Source organism: Phoca vitulina, unplaced genomic scaffold (assembly GCF_004348235.1).
Source record: "Phoca vitulina isolate PV1807 unplaced genomic scaffold, GSC_HSeal_1.0 scaffold40, whole genome shotgun sequence".
Classification (NCBI taxonomy): Eukaryota; Metazoa; Chordata; class Mammalia; order Carnivora; family Phocidae; genus Phoca; species Phoca vitulina.
In genome coordinates, this window is record NW_022589743.1 from 18,403,668 (window position 1) to 18,428,031 (window position 24,364).

The window sequence follows — 24,364 nt, forward strand, 5'->3', positions numbered from 1 at the left end:
CTTTCCCTACACCAAGGCCATGAGTGGTAGAAAGGGCTCTTTATCACCACTTACCGGGGAAGGAGGCTGAGTTTAGGTGATGTCACCCAGGCCACCCAGGCCACCCAGCCTGATGGCCTGAATTCTTACATCCAGGCTTCCTCAACTGTAGATTTTTTCTGGCTGAGAATTCATGAGGAGTGAGCCTTATGTGGATAGGAGTGAGGTAAAAACGCCTGCTGAAAGATGAGGGGTGGAATCTGACAGGTGAGGGTTGCTTGTCCATGAGGCCACCTGAGGAAGCATGGCAACATCTTACTCCTTGGTCTTTTCTCCAAAAGACTGTGGAAACCATCAAGGCTAGTCCTGCCATGGTCCTCAAGAGGGAGGCTGCTTCCTGGATCTTCAAGCCCTGTGGCCCCCACAGACACAATCTTGCTTCCTTGGCATTCCCATCTCCTGTCAATTCCAGGGTGTTCGTCGGAGATATCTGGGTGATGATGGAGAAGAGAGGAATTGACATATGGCTGTTGACGGAGTAGCCACAGACAGCTTGAAGACAGGCAGTGTAATAGGACAGGAAATTTCCATTATAATGTCAGACCCAAGATGAAATCCCCAGCTCTTCCTTTACTAGCTATGTGACTGAGGACACATGAATGGGCCTCCATGTCCTCATGTGTAATAGAGGTCAACCACACAAATAAACCCATCGATTTTCAGGATGGCTGAAGGAAGCACACGAGAGCTCTCTGCCACCTGTAGACACAGTGGAGGGGTGATAATGATGACCATGGGAGGTTGTCAAACTGTTCCAGAGCCAGAGCCTATGCTAAATATTCCAACCCTGTAAAAGAGTTCCTCAAGTAACTCAACATCAGGAAATCTCATTCTGCTCAAAGCAGAGCCTCTGATACACTCTTGCCTTGCCTCATGGACAGCTTCATTGCTCAGAAATTTAAAGGATCAGTGAGGGAACCACTCCTCTAGGTGTAATGCTGGTGGAAAGGAAGGACCTTTGATGCCTGGGTGAATTTGAAAAAGACACCCGCTTTGAGTGGACACCCAGCCCTATGGGCTCACACTTAGCAAAGAGAGATGACTATGAAAATTAGCAAGTGTCCTTTCCTCCAGGCTGGCAATGCCCCACACTAGGACGCCCTCTTGGCCAAACATCCTTAGGCAGGGCACCCCGGAACTATGCCATTTTAAAGAAAGCAGGCTCCGTCCCATATGGACCTCGAAAGTATGGACCCTATGGAATGAGGATTGGATATATTACACGTTAGAGGACTAGCAAGGATCTTGGAACCCTGCTTAGGCAAAGTGAAACATTTATTTATTGCAGGGATTCTTGAATATGCTACATAATGAATATCTGAGTAGGAATATTGCATGCAGCATTTATTTCCCAAATGCCTTTGACCATGAAAACCATTCTCACGGAGGAGCTCACAAAATAGAATGAGGACAGAAAAACTATCCCAGACTGTAGAAGTGCAGATTTCATGGCCAGCACTTTCTAAAGGAAATTAAATTGAAGGCAGGTGGGAGGTTGTTAAAAATGAAACTCTGTGTAGATGCTTCTGAGTAACTTCAAAAGATAAAAGAAATAGGCAGTGGGTTATCTAGGTTGCACATGAGAGAAACCAAATTCAAACAAACTTAGGCACAAAAGGAATTGTATTGCCCCCGGAATCCAAGGTAAGCTTCAACAACCAAACAGCGGGCGAGCGAGGATGCAGCGTCAGAAAAACTGGAACCAAGGGCTTGGGTCCCCACAGGTCTCTGCTTCTCTCACCTCTCCTCTCTCTGAGGTGCTTTATTTTCTCTCACTACAGACAGGTCTTTTTTCACAAACATATATTTTTTCACATATGGCTGCGATAGTTTTCTATTTTACACATCCTATCAGCACCAAGAGATTGTTCTGAGTCTCTCCTGGGTCTCCTATTAAAAAAAAAAAACAGGGAAGGAAATCATTGGCCCATTGTTCAGTTGGGTGCCCATGCTTTGACCAGTCAGCAGTGACCAGGGGAGTGAAGTCACTGAAGGACCCAATAGCCCCGAGGAAGCTGGGTGGATGGCAGCTGGGGAAGGAGTTCACAAGAGATAGTCCCATGAAGGGGCCATGCTGGGGGAGGTAGGGCTGAGGTTAAGGGTTGGAGATGGGTCACCTCAGAGGAAACCGGAATTGGTGGACAGGGAGCTCTCAAATGACCTCAGATTCTAGACAGATAAGCTCGAAATTTGGAAAGACCACAGATAAGCCTCTTCACTTTCTCATCTCTTTTTAGCCTTCTTTCACACCCATGCAAAACACACTTTTCATTGAATTTAATCTGCCTTTGTTTCCCCAAATCCTAGTATTTAGAAAAATGAACATGAGAGGCTTGGTCAGTTAAGCCTCCAACTCTTGAATTCGGCTTAGGTCATATTCTCGGGATCTTGAGATCGAGCCCTGCGTTGGGCTCCGTGCTCGGTGTGGAGTCTCCTTGAGATTCTCCCTCTCCCTCTACCCCTGCCGCCTGCTTGTTCTCTCTCTCAGATAAATATATATTTTAGTTTTTTAAAAGATTTTATTTATTCATTTGAGACATAGAGATACAGAGACAGAGAGAGAAAGCATGAGCAGGGAGAGGGGCAGAGGGAGAGGGAGAAGCAGGCTCCTCACTGAGCCAGGAGCCCGATGTGGGGCTTGATCCCAGGACCCTGGGATCATGACCTGAGCTGAAGGCAGATGCTTAATCATCTGAGCCACCCAGGTGCCCCTAAATAAGTACTTAAAAATGAAAGCAAAATGAACACAATATTATATCTTTGAGCAAAAGAATTATGTTGACCATCTATTCTCTAATGGAGGTAAATATCTGACACATTATCCACTGCCAACCTCATCACCTCCTACTTTGTCCCCTTGTTCACTTGGCTCTGGTCACACAGGCTTCCCTGGGACATCTTGAACATAACACTTCAGGAACACTCTTACTTGAGGGCCTCTGCATTCTCCACTCCCTCTGCCTAGAATTCTCTCTGCTCAGACCCGCATGGCCAACTGCCTCACCTCCACCCAGTCTTTGCTCAGATATCATCCTCTAATAGAGACCTACCCTGACGACTCACCCCACTCCTCACCCCTCCTTCTGTCCTCTGCTTCTCCTTTTCTCCATGATATGTATCACCTTCAAATACACTGTGGGATTTACTTATTTATATTTTTCTTTTCAATCCCCTTCTGCTAAAACATATGTTCCAAGAGAGCAGGGATCTTGGACTATCTGGCTCATTGATGCACACCAGAGCAGGAAATATTTGTTAATACTTTTGTTGGGAGAAGGGGGAAATACTCTGTGCACAATGACGGAGCCAGGGCAGGAGAGAAACTGGCATTCCCGAGTGGCTGCTATATGCTCTGAACATTCCATCCCACGAGCCCTTTCAGTCATCCTCCTAACAAGGGGTTGCAATCCCCACTGTAAGATAAAGAAACTGGGGCTCAGAGGAGTTGAGTAAGTTTCCCAAGAACACACATCTCATTAAGTAACCGAACCAAGCTAAAAACCCACGCCTGAACCCAAAAGCAATTCTCCTTTGACTATGTGCCTTTAGTGTTCAAAATATGATTGTAAAAGCACTGCCATGAATATAGCGCAGAAAAAAAAGAAAAAAATGATCCAGGTGACATCTCTAGAGAGAGAATGGCAGATAATGATAGGTCTGAAAACTTTTCTGTTTTTCCCTCTTTTTTTCTCAATAGCAGGATCCTTGTATTGAACAAAAGCTTTAGCACAGCCCCTGTATATAGAACAGATAAAGGTAGAGCTGCTCTGGTTCACTTGGAAATGGGGGCCTCAGTGTAATTGCCCCATGCTCACTATGGCTGACCCTGAGGAACCCTAGGGCTCCAGGGAACCCAGTTTGAAAAGCACTAGACGGACGCCTGATATTCCCAGGACAAAAATGGTGTCCTTTGATTCTATGGCTGTGTACATCCCAGAGACCAACTCCAAACAGCTCTCTGCCTTCTCTGGGGATGGTGAAAGGAGCTCATGATGTGTCTGCTGAGCTCTAGAGCCTTGGGGAAGTTGGCAGTCTAGACTTCTCTTTGAACATGGTAGATTGAATTTTTGGCGATTCCCTCCACACACCCCACCCAAATGGCCATCGTGGATTTTTTTTAAAGTACAAAACACAATGACAGAGTGGATGGGAAAGAAGGCAACATTCAACGTCAGCAAGTTTTTGGAAGATGGAAGAGAGATGAAAATTTTCTCGGCCTGTGGCAGACAAAGCAGAGGGGTAAGGGTCTGCACTGAAAAGCTGACTAAAGCCACACTCTTCTCACCACTGAACTCCCAGAAAGGGTCAGGAATTGGAGGCATCAGACACTGCTGAAGGGATAAGAGGTAGGGAAAACTAGGAGGATAAGTTCAAAGTCTGTAAAAGGAAATATTAAGTCTCCCAGATATCCAGACAGGTACATCTCGGCACCCCAGCACCCGAGATGAAACAGACCGGCGCTGGATGGGGGAAACCAGACAGAGCTGAGGCATGGTTGAGGTACCGAACAGAAAACAGGGAGATGAAGCCAGGTTCTGTTTACTGTGTAGTGAGACCCTAGCCACATTAATTTACATTAACACCTCCAAACAGAAGTCTGAGGGAATCCCTTTCTGGAAAGACAGACAGGCTCAAGAAATATGGTCCACAGAGAAAGTCAGGAGTCCCCAAACATGATGGCCTAGTTAGATCCCCCCAGAAGGAAGTCCGTAAGTTCTCCCACACCCAGGAATGACTGGACAGCATTTAAGTCCCTCTGAATTATGAGTGGACAGCCAAAATGCCTGGTTTTTGAGGGAAGCCACTGAGAGGAAAGGAACCACACCAGCCGAACAAAAAAGAAACTGTGAGGAAATAGGGTTATTGATTAATATCACAACCTCTAGAGCCAGACAAGAGCCTGGATTCAAATCCCTGCTACACAACTTACCAGCTGTGAGACCTTGGGCAAATTGCTTAACCTCTCTGAGCCTCCGTTCCATCACCTCTAAAGTAAGAATAATATTATTATCTACTCTGAAAGGTTGTTAGGAAGACTAAAATGAGTTAATATTTATGAAGTACTTAGAAAATGCCTGAATAATATTGGACATTATATACGTGTTTAATAAATAAAAAATAAATGCAGGGAGCAGAAATAAACATCAAAACACTTTCTAAAAATTCTCAAGAGATGAGAGCTATTGCATCCATAAATACAAGATATTCAAATAGGATGGTATTAACCAGTAACATGCAAGGAAAATTTGTTTTTTTAACTCCTGGAAATTAAAATACAACACTAGAAAAAAACACAGAGAGGTTGGAATTGAGGAAATTTCCTGAAAACTAAACCAAAAGGCAAAAAAATGGAAAGTGGGAAATATGAAAATGAGAGGGTAAATCCAGGAAGTCCAACATGCTCCTACCAGGAGTTCTAGAGTGACAAACCAGAGAAAATTGAAAAGAGGAAGTTGGCAGAGAAGTAAGATATAAAAATTTCCCAGCCGAAGCACATGATTATCCTTTGCTAAAGAATTCACCAACCCTTGTCTGCAGTAAGTGGCTAAACAACCAAACTAAGAACATCCTTGAAAAATTCAGGCTAAAAGAGATAAAGAAAAACAAAACCTTAGAAGTTTTTGGAAAGAAAAAACAAAACACGTAAGATCTAAAATTAGCATGACCTGGGACTTCTCAGCAGATACAATTGAACCCAGAGGACATTGGGCAGAGGAGGGATGGGAAATGTTTCTTTTCTAAGATCGAATTCTTACTTAGCAAGCTACAAATGAAATATGAGGGCAGAATTTGATTTCAAATATATTTCAGGGGCGCCTGGGTGGCGCAGTCAGTTAAGCGTCTGACTATTGGCTTTGGCTAGGTTCCCGATCTCAGAGTCATTATATCAAGCCCCAGGTGGGGCTACATGCTCAGCTGCGAGTCTCCTTAGGAGTCTCTCTCTCCCTCTCCCTTTGCCCCTGCCCTGCTCACAAGCGCATGCCCTCTCTCTCTCAATCTTTAAATGTATATATTCCAAATATATAATCATATATTTTTCATACATATATCATATATATCAAATATATCAATATGTTATATATCGTATCTATCAATAATATAATCATAATCAATATATATATTATATTTGTATGTTAATATATAATTAACATATACGTTATAAATTAATATATAAAATATAATCTTTGGTGAGAACATTCAAATTGTACTCTCTTCGCAGATTTCAATTACACCTAACAGTGTTACCAACTAGAGTCACCATATTTTATATCACACATTCTGACCTTATTCTTCTTGAAATTTGGTACCCTTATACCAAACTCTCTATATTTCCCCTATCCCTATCCCCTGACAACTACTTTTCTCCTCTGTTTCTATGAGTTTGCCTTTTTTGCCATTTCTGTGATATATATATAGCAAGTCAAACAAACAAAAAAAAATTAAAAAACAGGAAGCACTAAAGAGTTTCACAAGAAAAAATCGAAATCATTAGCTACTACAAGGCTGGGGTGTGGGCAATATTTACCTAATTCCGTAAAAGCTGGAGACTGGCTTAACCATATCTTGTAAGTCCACAGGAGGATGGAAGGAAAAGAAATACAAAAGGCCACATCATGGAAGTAGTCTACATCTTCATGGGAGGAATTTGGTGGATAATACCTCCCAATTTTTTAAAACCAAGAATTATCTTTCGAGCAATTGATGTCCATGGAAATATGAAAGTTAATATGAGAAAAAAAACAGCTCACATGGTTGAAAGTAACTGTCTCTGAAAATTGAGGCTCAGGGCTCGGGAAGAGGTGGGGCCCAACACTGCTCTTTTCATTAAAAACCTTGAGGTATCATTTGGCTTCTTAAATTATGTACATATGTTGCTTTGATAAAAATTAAAATTAAATTTAAAATGATCCAAAGTCGCATAGCTGGAAGGCCTGAAAGGCTAAAGGAGTAGCAGAATTTCTACCTTCCATCACAAAAGGGACAGAGCAAGAGTGGATGCAGATGGTTGCTATGGTTTTTCTGACATCTCTGCTCCCAGGAAGCACTCTTGTCATGGTGCCTGGTGCTGAGGCCCTTCCCGGAAGGAGAGGCGCAGTCTACAGCTGAATCCCGAGAGTCGGGGACCCGGGGACGTGCAGAAGCCAATTGGGGTTTTGTGCTGGATGGGGGAAGGGGAGGGGATCTCCGCAGGTGCCAAGGGATCGGGAGAAAGAATGCCACAAGTCAGAAGCACCACTGGAGGCAAGCATCCAGGCAGCAGCCAGAAGCCTGACTTTGATCTTTCTGAGAACTGCCTCACGCACGTGCTAAGTGCTGTGCGGAAAATATACGTGTTCTAGTGAGATGTGGCAGCCAGGCCGGCAGTGGTCTGGGGGCCATATCCAGATGAAGTAGACCCACCTCAGAGCTCATTCCCTCCTATTCAGTAAATTGTCAAAACTACCTACTGTGTGCCAGAACCTCAGGGATACACACGAAGGGTGAAGTCCAGGTTTGCAAGGAGTTCACAATCTAGGAACTCTCGAGGGTTCCTTTTATGGATGAGATGGAAATGCATTGAGCCAACAACGCTCACGTAAAGCACCTGCAGGGTACTAGACTTCTGCAATCTGGGCACATGTAAACAATTAGATGTCATCAAGTGCTCTAACTGCTAAGGATAGACTGAGCAGGTGATTGTTTCCAGAAGGGAGGAAAAGGACAAGTCAGGGGAGGCTTCAGGGAGGAGGTGAACTTTGGGCCTTGTCCCAGGCCTGGCTGCCAAGTGGCTAGGCAGAGGAAAAGAGAGAAGGTGTGAGTCATGAGGAGGTGAGAGGGTGGGCAGAGGGAGGGGAATCTGGAGCAAAGCCCCAGAACAGCCTACAGTGCCCGGTTTATCTGGCTCTAAGGCTGAGACCCGGAGCTGGACTGGTGGGCAGAAGCCAGATCACTCCAGCTCTGGAATGTTCTGCAAACACATCAATGTTCTCCTGTGAGTCCTGCTCCCCAAAGGGTGGTCCTCCAACCAGAAGCAAGAGCAATCCCTCAGAGCTTGTCAGAAATGCAGAACCTACAGGCCAACCCATATCTGCATTGTGACAGGATCCCTGGCTGTTTCAAATTCTAGTATGAGAAGTTCTGATCCAGACCGCTGTTTCCCACCCTTTGCAAGTATAAGGATGCCTTTTTAACTTCTAGACATTTCTCAGACATCATCCCCCACATGAACGCTATCATGCTTTTTATATCCATTGATTGGGAAAATATTCAATAACAGAATGCTTTGAATGACTATGACTTCCATAATTATATCACAATCTATATACGTGATCTTTTCGTTATGTGGTTGTACTTAACTTCCATCACCAGCGCGAGTAAACATCATTTTTATAAATAGAATTTATTTTATAAATAGACTCTCAATCATCCACCAACTTCCCCTATAATTCCAGATACGTGGCACTTCCTGATGGCTTTTCAAGTTTGGTATCTCCTGCATGTTGGTTCCCCCCCAGACTCATCAGCCTTCTTAGCAAGTAGTTTATAATCTCTGAGCCTGAATATACAAGGGAAACTCATTATTTAAAAATTCCTTGGAAAAAATCTTTTTTAATGAGAGTAGATGAAACTCCACATCAATACCTTCACTAATGCATATTTTGTAAACATCCTGTTTAACAAGAATGTGTCAAGTGAAGCCACTCTTCTCTGTTGCATTGCATAACTAAGACCCAACATTAACCATCTCCTTCCACAACAGGGACACATCACTCTATAGTATACAACGTGCTTCACCTGCATTCTATCCTCTGACCCTCATATACTCTTACGATGTAGACTGAGAAGTTCTAATCATTTAAGAGATTAACCCATTTAACAGGTTGTAAGTAAGCAAGTCTCTGCGATGCCGAGTGGGTTTCCCACGACCTCATTGCTAAGAAGCATTAGAACTAGCACTATGGATTCAGAATCCATCTCTGATTTGGTCCTTGGTTCTTTCCGCCAAGAGCTAGTGTCTCTTGGAAAAAAAGAAGGGGAAAAAAACGGTTGCTTTGGGCAAAACTTAAACTTTTTGCCAAATCATGTCACAGGGGCTTTGAAGCTCTGAAGGAAGGGGCCGAGGTCTGCAGCCTTCGCCACACTGTCATGGCCGCTTTATAAGGAGCTATTGGTGAGAACCCCACTACTTCATGCTGCTGCCCTGAACAGACATCATTGCAGCCCATCTGGCTTGGGGACACAGTGATGATTTTTCTCCCTCCTGAGCTGGACTAGCCTCAAAATGTCATCTCTGAGCAATGTAGTGTGAGTGTACTTGTCTCCATGCTGTGTTCGGATTTGCTCACCTAGGCATGCTGCTCAACCGGGCCTATCAGGGGAGGGGTGGGCAGGGACCACAAGATACACACGGCCCAATGTTAGCCAGGCAGCAATTCGGGGATTCTTTGTGTTGTCTTTAGAAAACTAGTTTCCCCTGACTTGCGAGTGCTGAACAGCCATGTTGGGTATTTTTTACTCTAGTTTTCAGGAAATTAAAAAGAGATGCAGTGAGGTTAGGAGACTTGTGCATGATCCCCCGCTCATAGAATTGCAAGGCTAAAAATCACCTGAAGGATCAGCCCCTCTTTTACTTTAAACAAGAAGAAACTAAGGCTCAGAGAGGCAATATAACTTGCTTGAAGTCACACAGATATTAAGAGGTGGGGCTGGGAGTCAGACACAGGGCTCCATGATGTTAGAGCCCACAATTCTCTTGGGACCCTCCCCTGCTCCCCTTCCCAGGGCCCAAAGTTGGCCTCCTTGGATTCCTCTATGCATGCCAGAAGAACAGGAGGAACCAAGATGGAACCTCTAGTAGACCACCCAAAAAATGTTTGGCAGACACTTTCCACCAGAGCTCTCAAGGTCTAGGGCTAGCACCTCAGTCCCTATCATTGTCACTGTCCCACACAGTGAGTTTTCCTCTGAATTCTAAGATGAGAGAACACAGGCTGCTGAACCCAATGTCAGTTAAACAATTCTCTACCTCCATCCCTGTACAGCTTGAACACTTACTGGTTTGTCACTTGGGACCAGTGCTTCCTCTAGCCGACTGACAAAGGGCTGAAGAGGGTGAGGAATCAAGATACCTGGTCCCTGGGCTATGCCAGGCCATCACTTGCCATGTGGCCATTGGTCACTCGTCCCTGTGGGTCTCAATTTTCTCACCAGCAAGATGAAAAGTTAGTTGGATTTCAGCAGTGTCAAGGACTCTCTTAGCTCCAAAATTCTAGGCAGCCGTGAGTCATAGACCCTGGGCCTGTCCTTTCCTTTCTTTGGACTTTGGCTTCTTCATCTATAAAATAGATACCATGTAAAAAAAAATTGTAATTATATATGTATATGTATTTTTATTTCTATAAGTGGGGTTATTGATGCCTATCTCAGGACGGCTGGGAGGATCCAGGAAGTGAAGTCTGTGAAAACCCCAAAGCTCACCACACTCATGTGAGTATAGTTGTTTGCCACTTTCTACCGGGGATGCAAAGCTGAGTGGCTCAGAGTCCGGGCCTGTAGGCTCTCAAAGGAGAATTACCTAATGGAGACTGTGGTCAATGACACTGGAAAGGCACGCTCTCTGAGCAAGACCAGACGTTAGAGGGTAAAGAGCAGAGCCCTGGGGACGGGCAGCCAAGGATTGATGCTGGGTTTGCTCACTGTGGTAAGCTGACCGCTCTGAGCCTTTTTTTCGCTCTCTGTGAAACACCTGTTTTCGCATCTATGATAAGCCTGCCTCTTGGGGCGACTGTAAGGCATAATAAAGTGATCATCCAGTCTCTGACCACAGCCCGTGGCTCTGAGAATAGGCCGAGTGCTTACCTGTCTCGGGGCTCCTGCACCTGCTACTCCCCCTGCCCAGAACGCTTGCCTGGGGACATCTCACCACCTGCCTGCCCACTTCAGTCAGGTTCCTGCCCAAAGACAATCACGCTGGAAAGCCCTGCCCTGTCTCCCCTCTGGGAGAGTCACAGACGCCCTGCCCGTGCCGTCTCACTGTCCTCCCCCGCCCCCCCAGCACTGGTCACTGCAGGCCCGCTGCTGCATTTGTCCTTGGTTGTTGTCTGCCCACCCCGAACGGGGGAGCCCCATGAGGACGCAGGCCCTGCTCAGTTCCCTGCTGGGCCCCCGGTCTTTGGCCTGGGGCACTTGTCCACGCTTGGCATTTGGTCCGTTACTGTGCAGGGAAGGAGGGGATGGATGTAGAATGGTGGTGAGCTCCGGGGCCTCGGGAAGGCCAGGGCTTCCTTTTTTTCTGTAAATAGCAACACTTTCAGGAGTTGCCTCAGGAAAGGAAGAGGAGGTGAGAGCGATTTCAGAGATAGTTTCTCTTTCATCCTCCTGTCTCTCTCTCTCTCTCCATCACACACACACACACACACACACACACACACACACACACACACGAGTCCCCAGAGACTTGCAGGGCCAAGCCCCAGCATCTAGTTGGCAGTGGCAGAGCCAGAGAACCCAGTGAGGGGTCGGGGGGGCGTGGGTGGCCCAGCGAATGGACGGGTGCCCCCCCACCCCAGCCTGGCTGAAACATGGACATGGACACTCCTTGATCCTGGGGAGCAGCGAGGCCCAAAGGCTGAGTCTCGCCCCAATGTGATGTCAGGGGCCACAGAAGCCAAGCACGTGCAGCCACTCAAGACGGTAAGACCAGTTGGGTCCCTGGGGGTGACCTGGGCAGTCTTTGCTGCAACCCCACAGCTTAAGTCCCTACACAGCCACCCGACAGCCTCTGAATCAGCACCTGCCACCTTGAGACTGTGCAGAGGGTGCTGAGCTGGCTCAGCAGGCCTTGTGCAGTGGACCCAGCTTGGCCAAAACTTCGCCTTGAGACCCAAAGCTGCCACCCTCTTGGCATCCCTGTGTCTCCGCTCTAAAATGAGCAGCTGGGGCCCTGTGAGGCTCAGAGATGAGCTCTGTTGTTTGTTTACTTCAGCAAGTGTGTAACACACCTACTATGTGCCAAGCATTATGCATATACGCATAAATAAAACATTGACCCTGTCTGCAAGTGTCTCCTAGTCTTAGTGTAGAGAGAGGTACATGAAAAAGGTAAGTACCAGATATTGGGACATCCAATGGAGGAAGGCTTCCAGGAGCTGGGGACAGGGAAGCTGGGTAGGGGTGAACAAGATGGTAGGAGAGAAGGGCCAGTCTAGAGGTAGGAAGTCCCATGAGGAAGGAGGAGTGGGAGAGAGCAGCTGACCCAGCTGGGTTTTGTTGAAAGCCAGAAACACTGAATAATGATGATGATAGCTCTATATATTAGCTTTTCTTAATCACCAGACTCTGCTAAGGACTTTCTGTGCAATGTCAATAGTCTTATGAAGACAGATCCATTATTATGTCCAAAATTATTCTGAAAATTTTGCAGAAAAATGAGGCTACAAGAGATTAAATAACTTGCCAAAGATCATGGAGCTGGACTTGACCTTACCCTGCCTGACCCCAGAGCCCCAAGTATTTAGCCAACTGTCCTAGGCTCTGGTTCTGACCCACCAGTTAGAAGGGCCAGTGTTCCCACCTCTCAGAATATCCAGCTCACTCCATGGGGAAAAGAGGTCTCTACTTTGGGTACAAGCTCTGCTCACTGTGGCCCCCAGTGTCCCCAGGAGGTCCATACACCGTGAAGGGCTATTGGCTGTCCTGTGGGAGATAAGGAGAAGTTTTTGAGCCCTTATGCACAGGAGTCTCTCCAGGCCAAAGCAGTTCCCTTAGCGTACCTCGGCTAGCGAAGCTTCCAGAAATGAAGACACACTGGGGTGAGGGCCACAGAGGAAGGTTAGCATGGAAATGAAAAGACTCCGGTGGCCACAGTATGTACTTTCAGATCCTTGAAGGGGTATCACGTGGAAAAAGTGCTAGAGATGAGAGTGGGGGGAAATTTTTAAAACAAGAAGTTTTCAGCTCAATATAAGGATGAACTTTGAAAACCACGGACCTCCCTGTAGGCAGTGAGGTCTCCTGCCAGTTGTGCTCAGACTCAATGGCTGTCCTTCCTTGCGTGGTGCTGCACAGGTTTCTTTAGCTGCCTCTCTTAGATAGTAGATGCACTCTGGGGGCTGTACCAATGAGGACCCAAGCAAGGCAATCAACAGCACCGACAGACTGGGTAATACAAGGAAAGACGAATGAAGCACTGCTTACAAAGCTATGGGCAAGGCTTAGGGAGGGCAATAAGAGTGGTGCACTTTCTTGAGCCTGGTAACAGGACAACCACTACCATGCCTAGGGAAAGGGGAAAGGAGCTGGCATCAGAATCCAGAGAGAGAGAAAGCAATACAGAGAGCTCCCCTTGGCCCCTCAGCCCAGAACTGTGGCTTTCCAAGGTACTCAGCAGCTAACCCACAGTGACCCAGCAAAGACAGCCGAGGCTGACTATCTCAGACTGACTCCACTCTCCTCCAGTTTCCTGCAGACCCGTCACTTACTGAACCCAACAGTAAGCCAGAGGGCAAAGGAGCCCATCAGGACAGTCTGTACAGGTGCAGTTCCCAGGGCAGAGAGCAGAGTGAGGAGGACTGGCCAGGAAAGGCTGCCCTGCACTGAGCCCCCGTGTGGCTGGCTTCCCTCCTACCCTCTCCCCTCCAGTTAGCTATCCTAGCCACTGTTAGAAAGTCGGCTTCAGCCAACACAGTTAGCTCTGTATCCACACATCCCTGCCTTAGCCTAGAAAATTCCTCCGGCTTTTCAGTGAATCTTCCCTTCCTATTTCCCCCGTGTTTATTTCCTCGGCATGTTTCCTGTAATTTGCAAAGATTAAAGATTTAAGCTTCTTTTATTGTGATGTACTTTCCCGGCCCCATTATGCATTCTGCCCATGGCTCGCCCATCTCCTCCCGCAGTTCCAAACCCTTTCTGCTCTCACAGAAAACGCTCTACAGGTAGACCTCACCTTGAGCTGGCCACGGCTGTGCTCCTGAAAAGGGCTAGGGTATTCCGGCCTCTGCAGGTTGGACGCACCTTACAGCCTTCCTCCTGATCCAACATTTGCTTTCATGTTTGGTCCCAATTAACAAGGGCTCCTAACACTGTGTGTGTAGTAACTTTCCTTTCTCTGTGCTCTCTCGCGCGCGCTCTCTCTCGGGGGCTTTGAATCCTGGTGTTCATGACGTGTAAACAAATACTTCACTGCACTGGGGGCCCGCACTCTGAAGCAGCTCATTGTTGAATCATTTGGTAGTGAGGGGAATATGAGGCTGGGAAGAAATATGTCCACGTCGGTCTGGGTTATTGTCAGGGCTGGCTCCTTTGATGTGCAACCTGTGCGGTCACACAGGTCCCTGTGCTCCGAAGGGCCACACTCTTGGTTTAATTAGCTCTGCTGTGGTGAGCTAATCTCATCCAGAAGGACGAGAAATTCATAATAATTTTTTAATAAGGGGCCCCACATTTTCATTTTGTGCTGGGACCCCAAAAATTGCATGGGTGGTCCCAATTACTGTTATTGTTGTATTTGCTGGTGATGTGGTTTTATGTGCAGCCCACCTGCATCTCAGTGAGAAAGACCCCCAGAGTCCTGCAACGTGGACAGGCAGTATGCGGTGCTGGCATTTCCGTGTGTCCAACCAGAACCTGGGGAGATTCGCAGCTGCCAAAGAGTGGGGAATGACTTGGAAGTTAGGGGACCTAACAACTTCCAGCCCCTACTCTACGCTTGACTTGCTGTGTGACTTTGGTCAAGTCACTTCCCCTTTCTGGACTAGATCGCTACTTGCCCACATGCATTTGGCCTCAGATAACCTGTAGCCCGGGCATCTGCATTTCCAGAGATTTGGCTAGAGCCAAAGGCTCAGATCAGGTAACTAAGAGGTTCCCAAACTTGAAGGCTCATCGAAATCACATAGGGAGTTCCTGGTGTCTTACTGACTCTCAGGTCTCCTAAGCTCAGTTATATAGCAGGCATGCAGCTTCAGAGAGCTCCAGAAAACAAGTTTTGGCATCTTTCCCATTCCACCCCCCACAGCTCACTGAACATGCCTTCAGTTCATCCAAGCACGAGCAACCCTGTGATCCCAGCATCACGCCACTTTTGCTCCTTCCCCATCCGAATCTGTTCTTCAGGCTCCTGACCTCTCCTCAACCCCTCCCCTGGGCAGGTTCACCCCTCCCCTTCCCACTCACCCTCCGTCTCCCGCAGTCCTCTTCCCCGATGCCCCTGTACGGCACTGGGAAGAATAAAGGGAGCTCTCTTCTCTGCGGCGTTCACTATCCACAGGAGAGATGGGTCCCAAACCACAGGCATCCCGGGACATTCTGGCAGCAGGCTGCACATGGACAATCTGGGTTAAAAACCTAGCAGAATGCTTGACCACTGGAAGGAAGGGAGCGTGTTTGTAGATTGCCTGGGATCGTCTCCCATTCCTCTAACACCTTATGAAAGGATCCCTGGCTGAGGATCTCTTCTCCCTAAACGCCATGTCAGCCACTGGGCTCCAAGTCTGGACTCTGGAACCCCTGCCTATCCTTCCTGCTCTTCCCTGTGTGCCTACTGAGCCCTTTGGTCCATGTACCCCTACCTTGGAATTCTCACCCAGCTCCGACCCCTTTCCCTTGCCTCCGTCACTGGCCACCCAGCTGTCAGTGGTTCTTCGCCCATTCCTGTTCCTGGCCCCAGCCCTTCCTTCCTGGCAGTGTTCATCCCCAGAGTATGGTCCAGTGCTAACACCTCCCTCCCTCCCTGACCTCGACCTCTATTTCTCCCCCACTCCATTTTCCCCCTTTCCTGCTTTTACCCTTAATAGTTCCCATTCCCTTCTTTGAGAACACGCCTTGATTTTGACTCTAGATTGGCCTTTTCCGTTAATAACTGAGTTTTGAGTCACTAATCCCTTATTCACTCAGCGGGCGTTGTTGCCTGAGTGCCTGCTATGTGGCCTGGACCTGTGCAGGACTTTGAGATCCAGGGACACAGCCCAGAACTTGCCTAAGGATACTCCAGCCTGGTGGATGAGGCTGTCAAAGGATTAGCGCCTGGTGTGGCAGAGGCTTCATCAGGCATATGTAAAGAATACAACAGAGCAAGAGACGGGTTTGCTTTGGGTGGGGCTGGGAGCTGAATCTTCAGTGACGAGTAGGGAGATAGGTCAGGTGGACAAGGTTGAAAGGCATTCCAGGCAGAAGGAAAAGCATGTGCATCCATGCAGAGCAGAGACCAGTAACAACCAATCTAGGCAGCCCGAGAGGGTTGGACCACCGGGCATCATGAAGCAGGAGGCTGCCCTGAGCAAGGCTGGAAACAAACAGGGGCAGGTTAAGGAGGCTCCTTATCAGCATGGGAGAGAGTTGTGCAGGTTTTGCATGCTGGAAAGCTCCCTCTGCAGGCTGTTTGGAAAGAGTAAGACAGAGGAGACCCAGGAAAGGCTCATATATCCCACAGGTGCATTCGCCACCAATTGTGAACGTTTAGGATGAACCAGGCTCTGCCATCCCATCACCTTCCATCACTCTTGCTACCTCCCACTGCCAAGGTCCATTTCTCTTGCCAAGTGAAAGAAGCAGAAGCTTCTCTTCTGGTTGCCCATCTCCTGCAGCTCCAAGGGGCCCTGGGCATCTTAGCTTACAAGCATGTCCTCTATTTTCATTTCTACCGCTGTGTCATCCATGGTCTCTTCCTCTCCTGATCCCTTCGACCTCAACTCATGGCCCAGGAGAGACGCTAGTATTCACTAGCTTGACTCACTTCCTAATCCCATTAGCTTCTGAGAGCTGTTGTAACAGATGCCACAAACAGTGGCTTCAAACAACAAAAATTTATTCTGTTATGGTTCTGGAGGCCAGAAGTCCAAAACTCGGTCTCACGGGGCTAAAATATAGGTGCTAGCAGGGCTGCATTCCTTGGGGAAGCTCTGGAGGGAAAATCCATCCCCCTGCCTTGTCCAGTGACTAGCAGTTGCCTGCATCCCCTGGCTTGTGGCTCCTCCCTCCATGTCCAAATCCAGCAACCAAGCTTTCTTCCATTCTCTCTCTGACTCTGACCCTCCTGCCTCCCTTCCACGAGGACCCTTGTGATGACATTGGGTTGCCTGGATAATTCAGGATAACTTCCCCATCTCCAAGTCCCTACCTTAATCCCATCTGCGGTGTCCCTTCTGCCGTGAAAAGTGACATCTTAATAGTTTCCAGAGATGAGGATGTGGATACCTTTGCAGTCCATGATGTTGCCCCTCACGTGGCCTTTCTAACGTCCATTTGAGCTTGTCAATCCCAGGAGTCTGTGAGCATCTGCTGTCGCTGACCCATGGCTCTGTCTTTGTCCTTTCAGAGGAAACGACATTTGAAGCAGGAGTGAAGGTTCAGATCCACAGTCAGTCTGAGCCGCCTTTCATCCAAGAACTGGGCTTTGGGGTGGCTCCAGGGTTCCAGACTTTCGTGGCCACCCAGGAGCAGAGGGTAAGTTCCTGGGCTGCCTGGACCAGTGGTCCCAGGCCTACGCCGGCCACCTGCAGAGGCATGAGGAGGGGAAATGGGACTCCCAATTTTGGAAGGCTCTGAGTCCACTCAAGAGGCCTGAGTGGGGCTGGGCTTGGGACAGGGTCTCACCTAGAAACTGGAGAAAGGTATCAGCTAAACTCTCTAACCCAATTCTCCCATACCACCTGTCAGTTCCTAAAATTGGGTGTAAGAGAAACCCAGCTTCCTTTCTCTTTCACCAAATTGGGTGAGTGTTTTTTCCAGAACCTGTGTTGGGGTGTTCTAGAACTTTCTGAATTTATGGGAAAGCATTGGTTCTGTGGGCCTCCCAAACTGTCCCTTGTACTTAATGCCTGTATACTTGCTGAGGACCAAGATCATCCTCCACTGCAACACATAGTGGGTGTGATGTTGGCTTTGAGGCAGTGACAGAAGAGGCTGGCAGGCTGGCTGGCCTCCACAGACCCCAGAGGTTGAGGCTGGTGGGGAGATCAGAAATGAGCATGTAAGGGTGTGCCAGGTGGGGAACAAGTGGCACAGCCAGAAAACCTCATCTTTAAGGACAAAGAAGGAGGTCATGAAGCAGATGGCAGGGAACCAAGTACAGGGCTGAGGATTTGAGTCAAGAAGGATGAGAACATAGATTAACAAGTCAAGGCATGCAGACAGACAGGGAGCACTAGTGAGCCCAGAACCCAAGCTATTAGCCTCATGGGCTTTTGAGTACCGCCAATGGTAAGCATAGCGAGACCCTCATTAAAGTGACAAGGACAGATTTTAATCAAAAATATACACTTGCAGTAGGAACAAGGGTTCAGCATGAATGGAACTGAACTTCCATTTTCACAGAGGTGGCTGGGCATCTTAATGGAAACATGAGGGGAAGGGAGGGGAACAGAAGGGCCTGGAGCAGAGTCATGGATGTGAAAAATGGCAGAAAGCAGGAAGGGGGGACTGGTCCATGAGAAACCCACCTTGGTTTTGCTAACTGGCACTTGTCAGAGTTAGGCTCCTATCTGCCCACAAATACAAGGGGACGGAAGCCATATTTTTAGCTGTTGGCTGGAGCAGATAGTAAATTCTTTTGACAGTCTTGAGTTTTCTCAGGCAGGGACTTACCCTCCATGAGCGACACTAAAGAAATTTCTGGACTGAGTGGGAAGCTGGAGCTCAGGACTTCTAAGAATAGTTGAGTCTCTTTCTACTCCCAAAAGGAAACCGAGGGACTCCCCACGGTGAGCACGATGCAGAAGAGCCCATTCCAGGCTTCAGAGAAGAAATTTATTGTTTGCTTTGAAGTGTGTTCTCAGAAAATCAGCCTCATTCAGAGCAGCCTTGTTAGGAGTATTATAACTAATAAGATATCTGGTTAAACATTTTACAACTCTTCAAAGCATTTCTGTATCATCTCAATTCATTTCATTCATATTAATAGAGAAATACAAAAACACATCCCAGGGCTAAATCTAATAATAAATTATGTTTACATGTATATAAAAGAACATATTCATAGGAAATAAGACTCAAAGGAAATAAGCCAAAATACCCACAGTAGGGGAATTTTGAATGATTTATTTTCTTTTCTGGGTTTTCCACATGTTTTAAAACGTGGCTCTTTTTTATTCATTCAGCAAGTATTTGTTGAAACCCAACTATGAACAAGGTCTTGGAGCTACAGTGGTGAACAAAAGAGACCCAGGGTCTATCCCGCAGAGCTTATGAATTAGTATTTCTTTCCCCCCCAAAAAAATTAATGTGAAGCTAAATAAAACTTGGGGATTGGTCCCATTTGTGTATTCTCATTCTGCCATTAGTATCCAGCTGATTCTCTTTCTCAAACACTGCATTTCAGTGATTCCAAGAAGTATAGCTGACTTTTGAACAACGTGGGGGCTCAGGAGTACCTAAGTCAATTAGGGGTTTTGACTCCCCAGAAACTGAATTAATAATAGTCTACTGTTGAAGCTTTACCAATAACAGAGTCAATTAGCACATATTTTGTATGTTCTTTGGATTATATACCATAGTCTTACAATAAAGTAAGCTAGAACAAAGAAAATGTTAAGAAAATCTTAGGGAGAAGAAAAATACATTTACCGCATTGTACTATATTTATCAAAAAAATTCCGCATGTAAGTACACACACCTGTCTTGTTCAAGCATCAAGTGTATATTTTTCTCACATTTTAACTTTTCTGAAATCAGGATTTGTTTCTCAATCAATGGCATCTTATAGCTAAAATTAGCAGTGCTATTTCTTCCTCGGTGTCATATAAAATCATGGTGCCTCCTACAGTCTGCCTTGGCTACAGTGTCCCTCTTCCAGGATTCAGCTGCTTCAGTTCAAAACTCAAGGGAATCTTGCAAGAAGGCCAAGTGTGACAAGACTATGGGAAGAGAAGGCCCTTTCCTGGACAGTTGGTGTGAATCATGCCAGAGAAATTGACTCCTGAGTGAGAGCACGAAGAGGAACTGGTGATTTAAAGGACCACTACCGTGAATCCCTTTGTGAATGGGGAAGTCCTTTTGCATGGTAAAAATCACTCCACCCGTGCCAGGTGTATACATACCTCCTTCAATATCTTTTCATTTTTTTATTCTAAAATAGCACACTATTGCTCTGTAAACCAGACTGAAGATGACTGTTTTTAAAATCAGTATTTGCCCTAAACCCTATGAAGCCAGGATATGCCCCTGACTTATAGGACAGCCTGAGAAATGCTCCTTTGATGAGCTTAGCTACAGGGGGAGTCCTGCAGGATCCCAGGACCACCACCACCACCAGAGACAAGCAACAGGATGACACACTGGAGTGGAGACAGACCCAAGAAGGGAGGAATAATACCAATCACTTCCAACTGAACATACACCACCTGCCAGGCATCAAGCAACCGAGACACTTGACATGCATTATTTCATTTAACCCCCCACAGCAAACCCAAAAAGGTAATGGTGTTATCTCCACGTTCCAGATGACAAAACTGCAGTTACGTAACTTGCTTAAGGTTACACTGTAGGGGGAGAGCAGGGCTCAGCCTCGAGGCCAGATCTCTCTGTGGAGAGGAAACGAGACTGGGAGCCCAAAGGCCTGGAGTCTATTCCTAACTGTGCCATGAGACCTCAGACAATTTGCTTCCCTCCCTGCGCCATGGGGTTTCCCATGCATGGAATGGAAGGGCTGGGTTAGATGACCTCAGAGGGCTTCCAGCATTAACAGCCCCAAAGTCACAGGTAAATAATATTTTTAAAACTTTAGAAGAGAGGTCCTGAGCATGTTCCTCAATAGTACCCCTGCCTAGCACTTCCCATAATTTGCAAAGCCTCGAACCTTAAGAATGGCTTCCGAGGCTCCGTTCAACCAGGCCTGAGCCCTCTCTCCTGTGGTTAACCAACATGCATCGGACTTCAGCCAGACATTCCCTGTTCTTTGATGCCTGCTTTGTGCATTTTCTCCCACTGTTCCTTCTGCCCAGAATCCCTTCCTTGTCTTATCTGCTTGGCGAAGGCCTAGTCATACTTCCAAACATTGTTTAAAGATGGTGGTCTTTAAGAAGACTTTCTCCCACCCCTAAGAAGCAGCTAGTTGCTCCATTCAACTCTCTGTTCATTCATTTATTCCTTCAACAAATACCCACTGAGCACTTCTTGTGCTGGGAAAATGAAGATCAGCAAGACCTGCTCCCAGCCTTGGAGCACTCACAGAACGTAGTGGGTTTTTTGGCAATTTTGTCCCACTCCTAAGAGATACAAAAGTCTCCTTGTAGGACTTAGCTCCCCTTGCGCAGCACTGATCTTTACACCTACCTTAAAAGAACAGATTTCTTTAGCTTCCATCAGCTCTTGTCTCACCACAGACTGGGAACTCCCTCAGAGCAAAAGGACTAATTCTCTCGAATTCTATACAACCAATGCCTTGCTTATATATGAGCTCAGTAAAGGCGCATTCTTCAAAGAATGAGTGAACTCAGATGCGCAAATCTGCACCCTCTGTTCAAATAGCACTCAAATGCTTATGCTCTCCCTGCCTCCCCCCTCCCACCCCTGCCAAAACTCCCATGCAAACGAACCCTGAGGCCCTTTTCTCCCTGAGGCTAAGCCAACCTGTGATAGATGGTGATATCTGTATCATTCTGGCTACACACTTAGAGACCTTAATCATACCAAAAGGTCATGAAATTGTTCAGGGTTGGAAACAATCTGTGTACAAAAGAGTGGAGGCAACAGATGAGAGGGGCAGGACAGAGCTCTGGAATTTGGGGAGAATTACATGCTTTTGTGGATAGATGTGGAAGGGCAAAGCTAGGACATTCATGTAGTAAGAACCCGAGAATGTCTTCAATGTTGACATCACCAGTCAGAATCTTTGCCCTAATTTAAGGTGATTGCTCATCATGATGGAACTCCCAGTTGTGATTTGATATCAGAACACTTTCATCATCTCTCATGCCCTGTTCCAAGAGGGATTCTTGTTGATTCTCCTTTTCTAAATATTCAAATTCAGCCATTTTACTCATACCTCTGGGTAGGGCTGAGAATGAATCTGTAGATCCTGGGTAGTCAGTTGGCCGCTGGTCCCATTGTTCAGAAAATTTCCTGGAAATCACGGCCCTGGGTCTATATTTCGAGGCCTCAGAAATGCCTTGGGTTGCCAGGGTTGGAAAATCACTGGCCGGAGGTATCCCATTTTCACCAAGGACCCCTTTCACTACCTCTTGTTCTTTGGCCACTGGGAATGAGAAGTGTTCCAATCCCAAACCCTGGACTCTGTGTTGGTTCCTCACGGGCTGTATCCAAAGTACCATGAGAATGCCCATCATCATACCATACCCTGCCTTGAGCAGCTGCCCACTAGCCTGTTTGGGGCTGTAAATAACGGCAGATACAAATGTTTGGGTCCTGCTGGACTGAATTAAGTCATTGGCGGGATGTGTGGGCCGAGCTGGCTCCACCAGAATCTTAAGTCTTTGCCTTTAGTGCAGGTTGGCAACACTTCCAAAAGTTGGAAGGAATTCTACCATGGCTCACAACAATAGTATCCCCTACCCCACCCCAAGTAAACAGTCCCAGCTGTTGGGTGGGGTGCCCCCCTCTGCTCTTGACAACTCCGCTCAAGCTTCCAAATACAACTTCCTAAGTGACTCTCTAAAGAAGACTCATTTGTCAATCTGACAGCCAGATCCATGGTCTGTAATATCTGCTTCATGGACCTCATTAGAAATAGAGGTTTGCCCATTTGTTTTTTTCAAGGCAGAAGAGAGAACATGTTACACATGCCTTCAGCAACTTCCAAACTGCCAAAGCTGGAGCCACATAAATATGGCAGCATCCAGTTCTGCTCCAGAAAGCACCAGGGAGGTGCCAGGAGGTAGGATGGACTGCTGTATGGCCAATCCCTCCATGATGAAAGGGTACATTGTCTCTCTTAAAGAGGTAAAAATAAGAACAAACTAAGCATTTACTAGCATAGCTACTTAACCAGTTTTTACCACTCAGCCTCTAAAATAGAAATTCTTCCAGATCGCCACATGGTTTTGTCGATATTCAGTTTTTCACCACTTTTTCCTATACAATGAGTGCTTGCTTTTTTCAAGGTGGAGGTGATGGCGGGGGCGGGGGAGAAAGCATGTTGATTGGCTAGGATGAGCCAGTATCTCAGCTCTGTTGGGGGAATCCCAAAATAAGCCCACATAAAAATATGCTCAAGCCTTGTAAGAAGATAAAATCACTCTACCCTGCCTCCCTTCTGCCTTCCTGCCTTCCTGCCTCTCCCGCTCCTTCCTTCCCTAATAAAGAGCCTCCAAACCATCCTGGAGACTTGTCTCTCCTTCCTCACCTCCCTTATACTTCCTAGCCCACCTCTAGCACTCAATTGAAACTGTTCTTCTGGCTGTCTGGGTGGCTCAGATGTTTAAGCGTCTGCCTTCGGCTCAGGCCATGATCTCAGGGTCCTGGGGTTGAGCCCCGCATCGGGCTCCCTGCTTGGCGGGGAGCCTGTTTCTCCCTCTCCCTCTCCTTGTGGTCTCTCTCTCTCAGTCAAATAAAATCTTAAAAAAAAGAAAGAAACTCTTCCTCATCAAGGTGACCTATGAAATCTGTGTGGCCAAAGCCCATCTTTGTTGATAAAGACACTCCCCACTCAGTCATTACCCTACCTGGTTTCTCCGTGGCAGGTATACTGTTGATCATGCCCTCCTGAGACACTCTTTCCTTTGGCCTGATTTCCTTCTCAGTCCCCATCATGAGCAGTTCTTTCTCTGTTCACCTACGACAATGGACGTTCCAAGATGCTGTTTCTGGCCTCTCCCAATCTGCAGTCTCCTTGATTGCTCTCGCCCTTGACCATGGCTCTCAAATCGCTACTCCCAGCCCAGATGCTGCTGAACCCCTCCCTACAGAGTCCCATGGGCATCTCAAACCGTCAGTCTAAATGGAAAGCATCCTCTTCCCCATCCCCCACCAGCACCCCAACACTGCTGGTCCGCCTAAGTCTTGCAACCTTATGAGTGGTTTGAGTACACATATGCACTCACTAGAGGGTGACCTTGTGCCTCATTCTTCTCATCTGGAAAATGGGAATGACGGTTCCTATCTCAGAGGATAACTGGAGGACTGAGTCAATGCTTTCATGTAGAACACTTCTTGGTTTACAGTAAGTGCTCAGTAGATGTTAGCTATTATTATACCCCACCTCAGACACTACATTAATTCAGTCCTTTGTGATTCCACACCTGGACAAGAACACCTGTTTCAGTGGTCTCCCTTCTGCCCATCCAGCCCCTCTGCAATCCATTTTCTGCATCAACATGATCTTTGTAAAGTACAAATCTGAGCATTTCCCGTTCTCACTGCCTGATGAAGCCTGGGAGTCTCCCCATTGCCCTTT

The 24,364-nt window shown here is 47.0% G+C and overlaps 1 protein-coding gene across 2 annotated transcripts in view; it reads left to right on the plus strand.

The window, feature by feature from the left end:
* Window positions 1-24,364, plus strand: part of ASIC2 (acid sensing ion channel subunit 2) — a 1,151,688-nt gene that overhangs the window by 1,065,164 nt on the left and 62,160 nt on the right. For both annotated transcript variants that reach the window (XM_032428763.1, XM_032428762.1), the window contains exon 3: window positions 17,333-17,460. In XM_032428763.1, coding sequence (XP_032284654.1) covers window positions 17,333-17,460 — 128 coding nt within the window. The remainder of the gene's footprint in view (window positions 1-17,332; window positions 17,461-24,364) is intronic.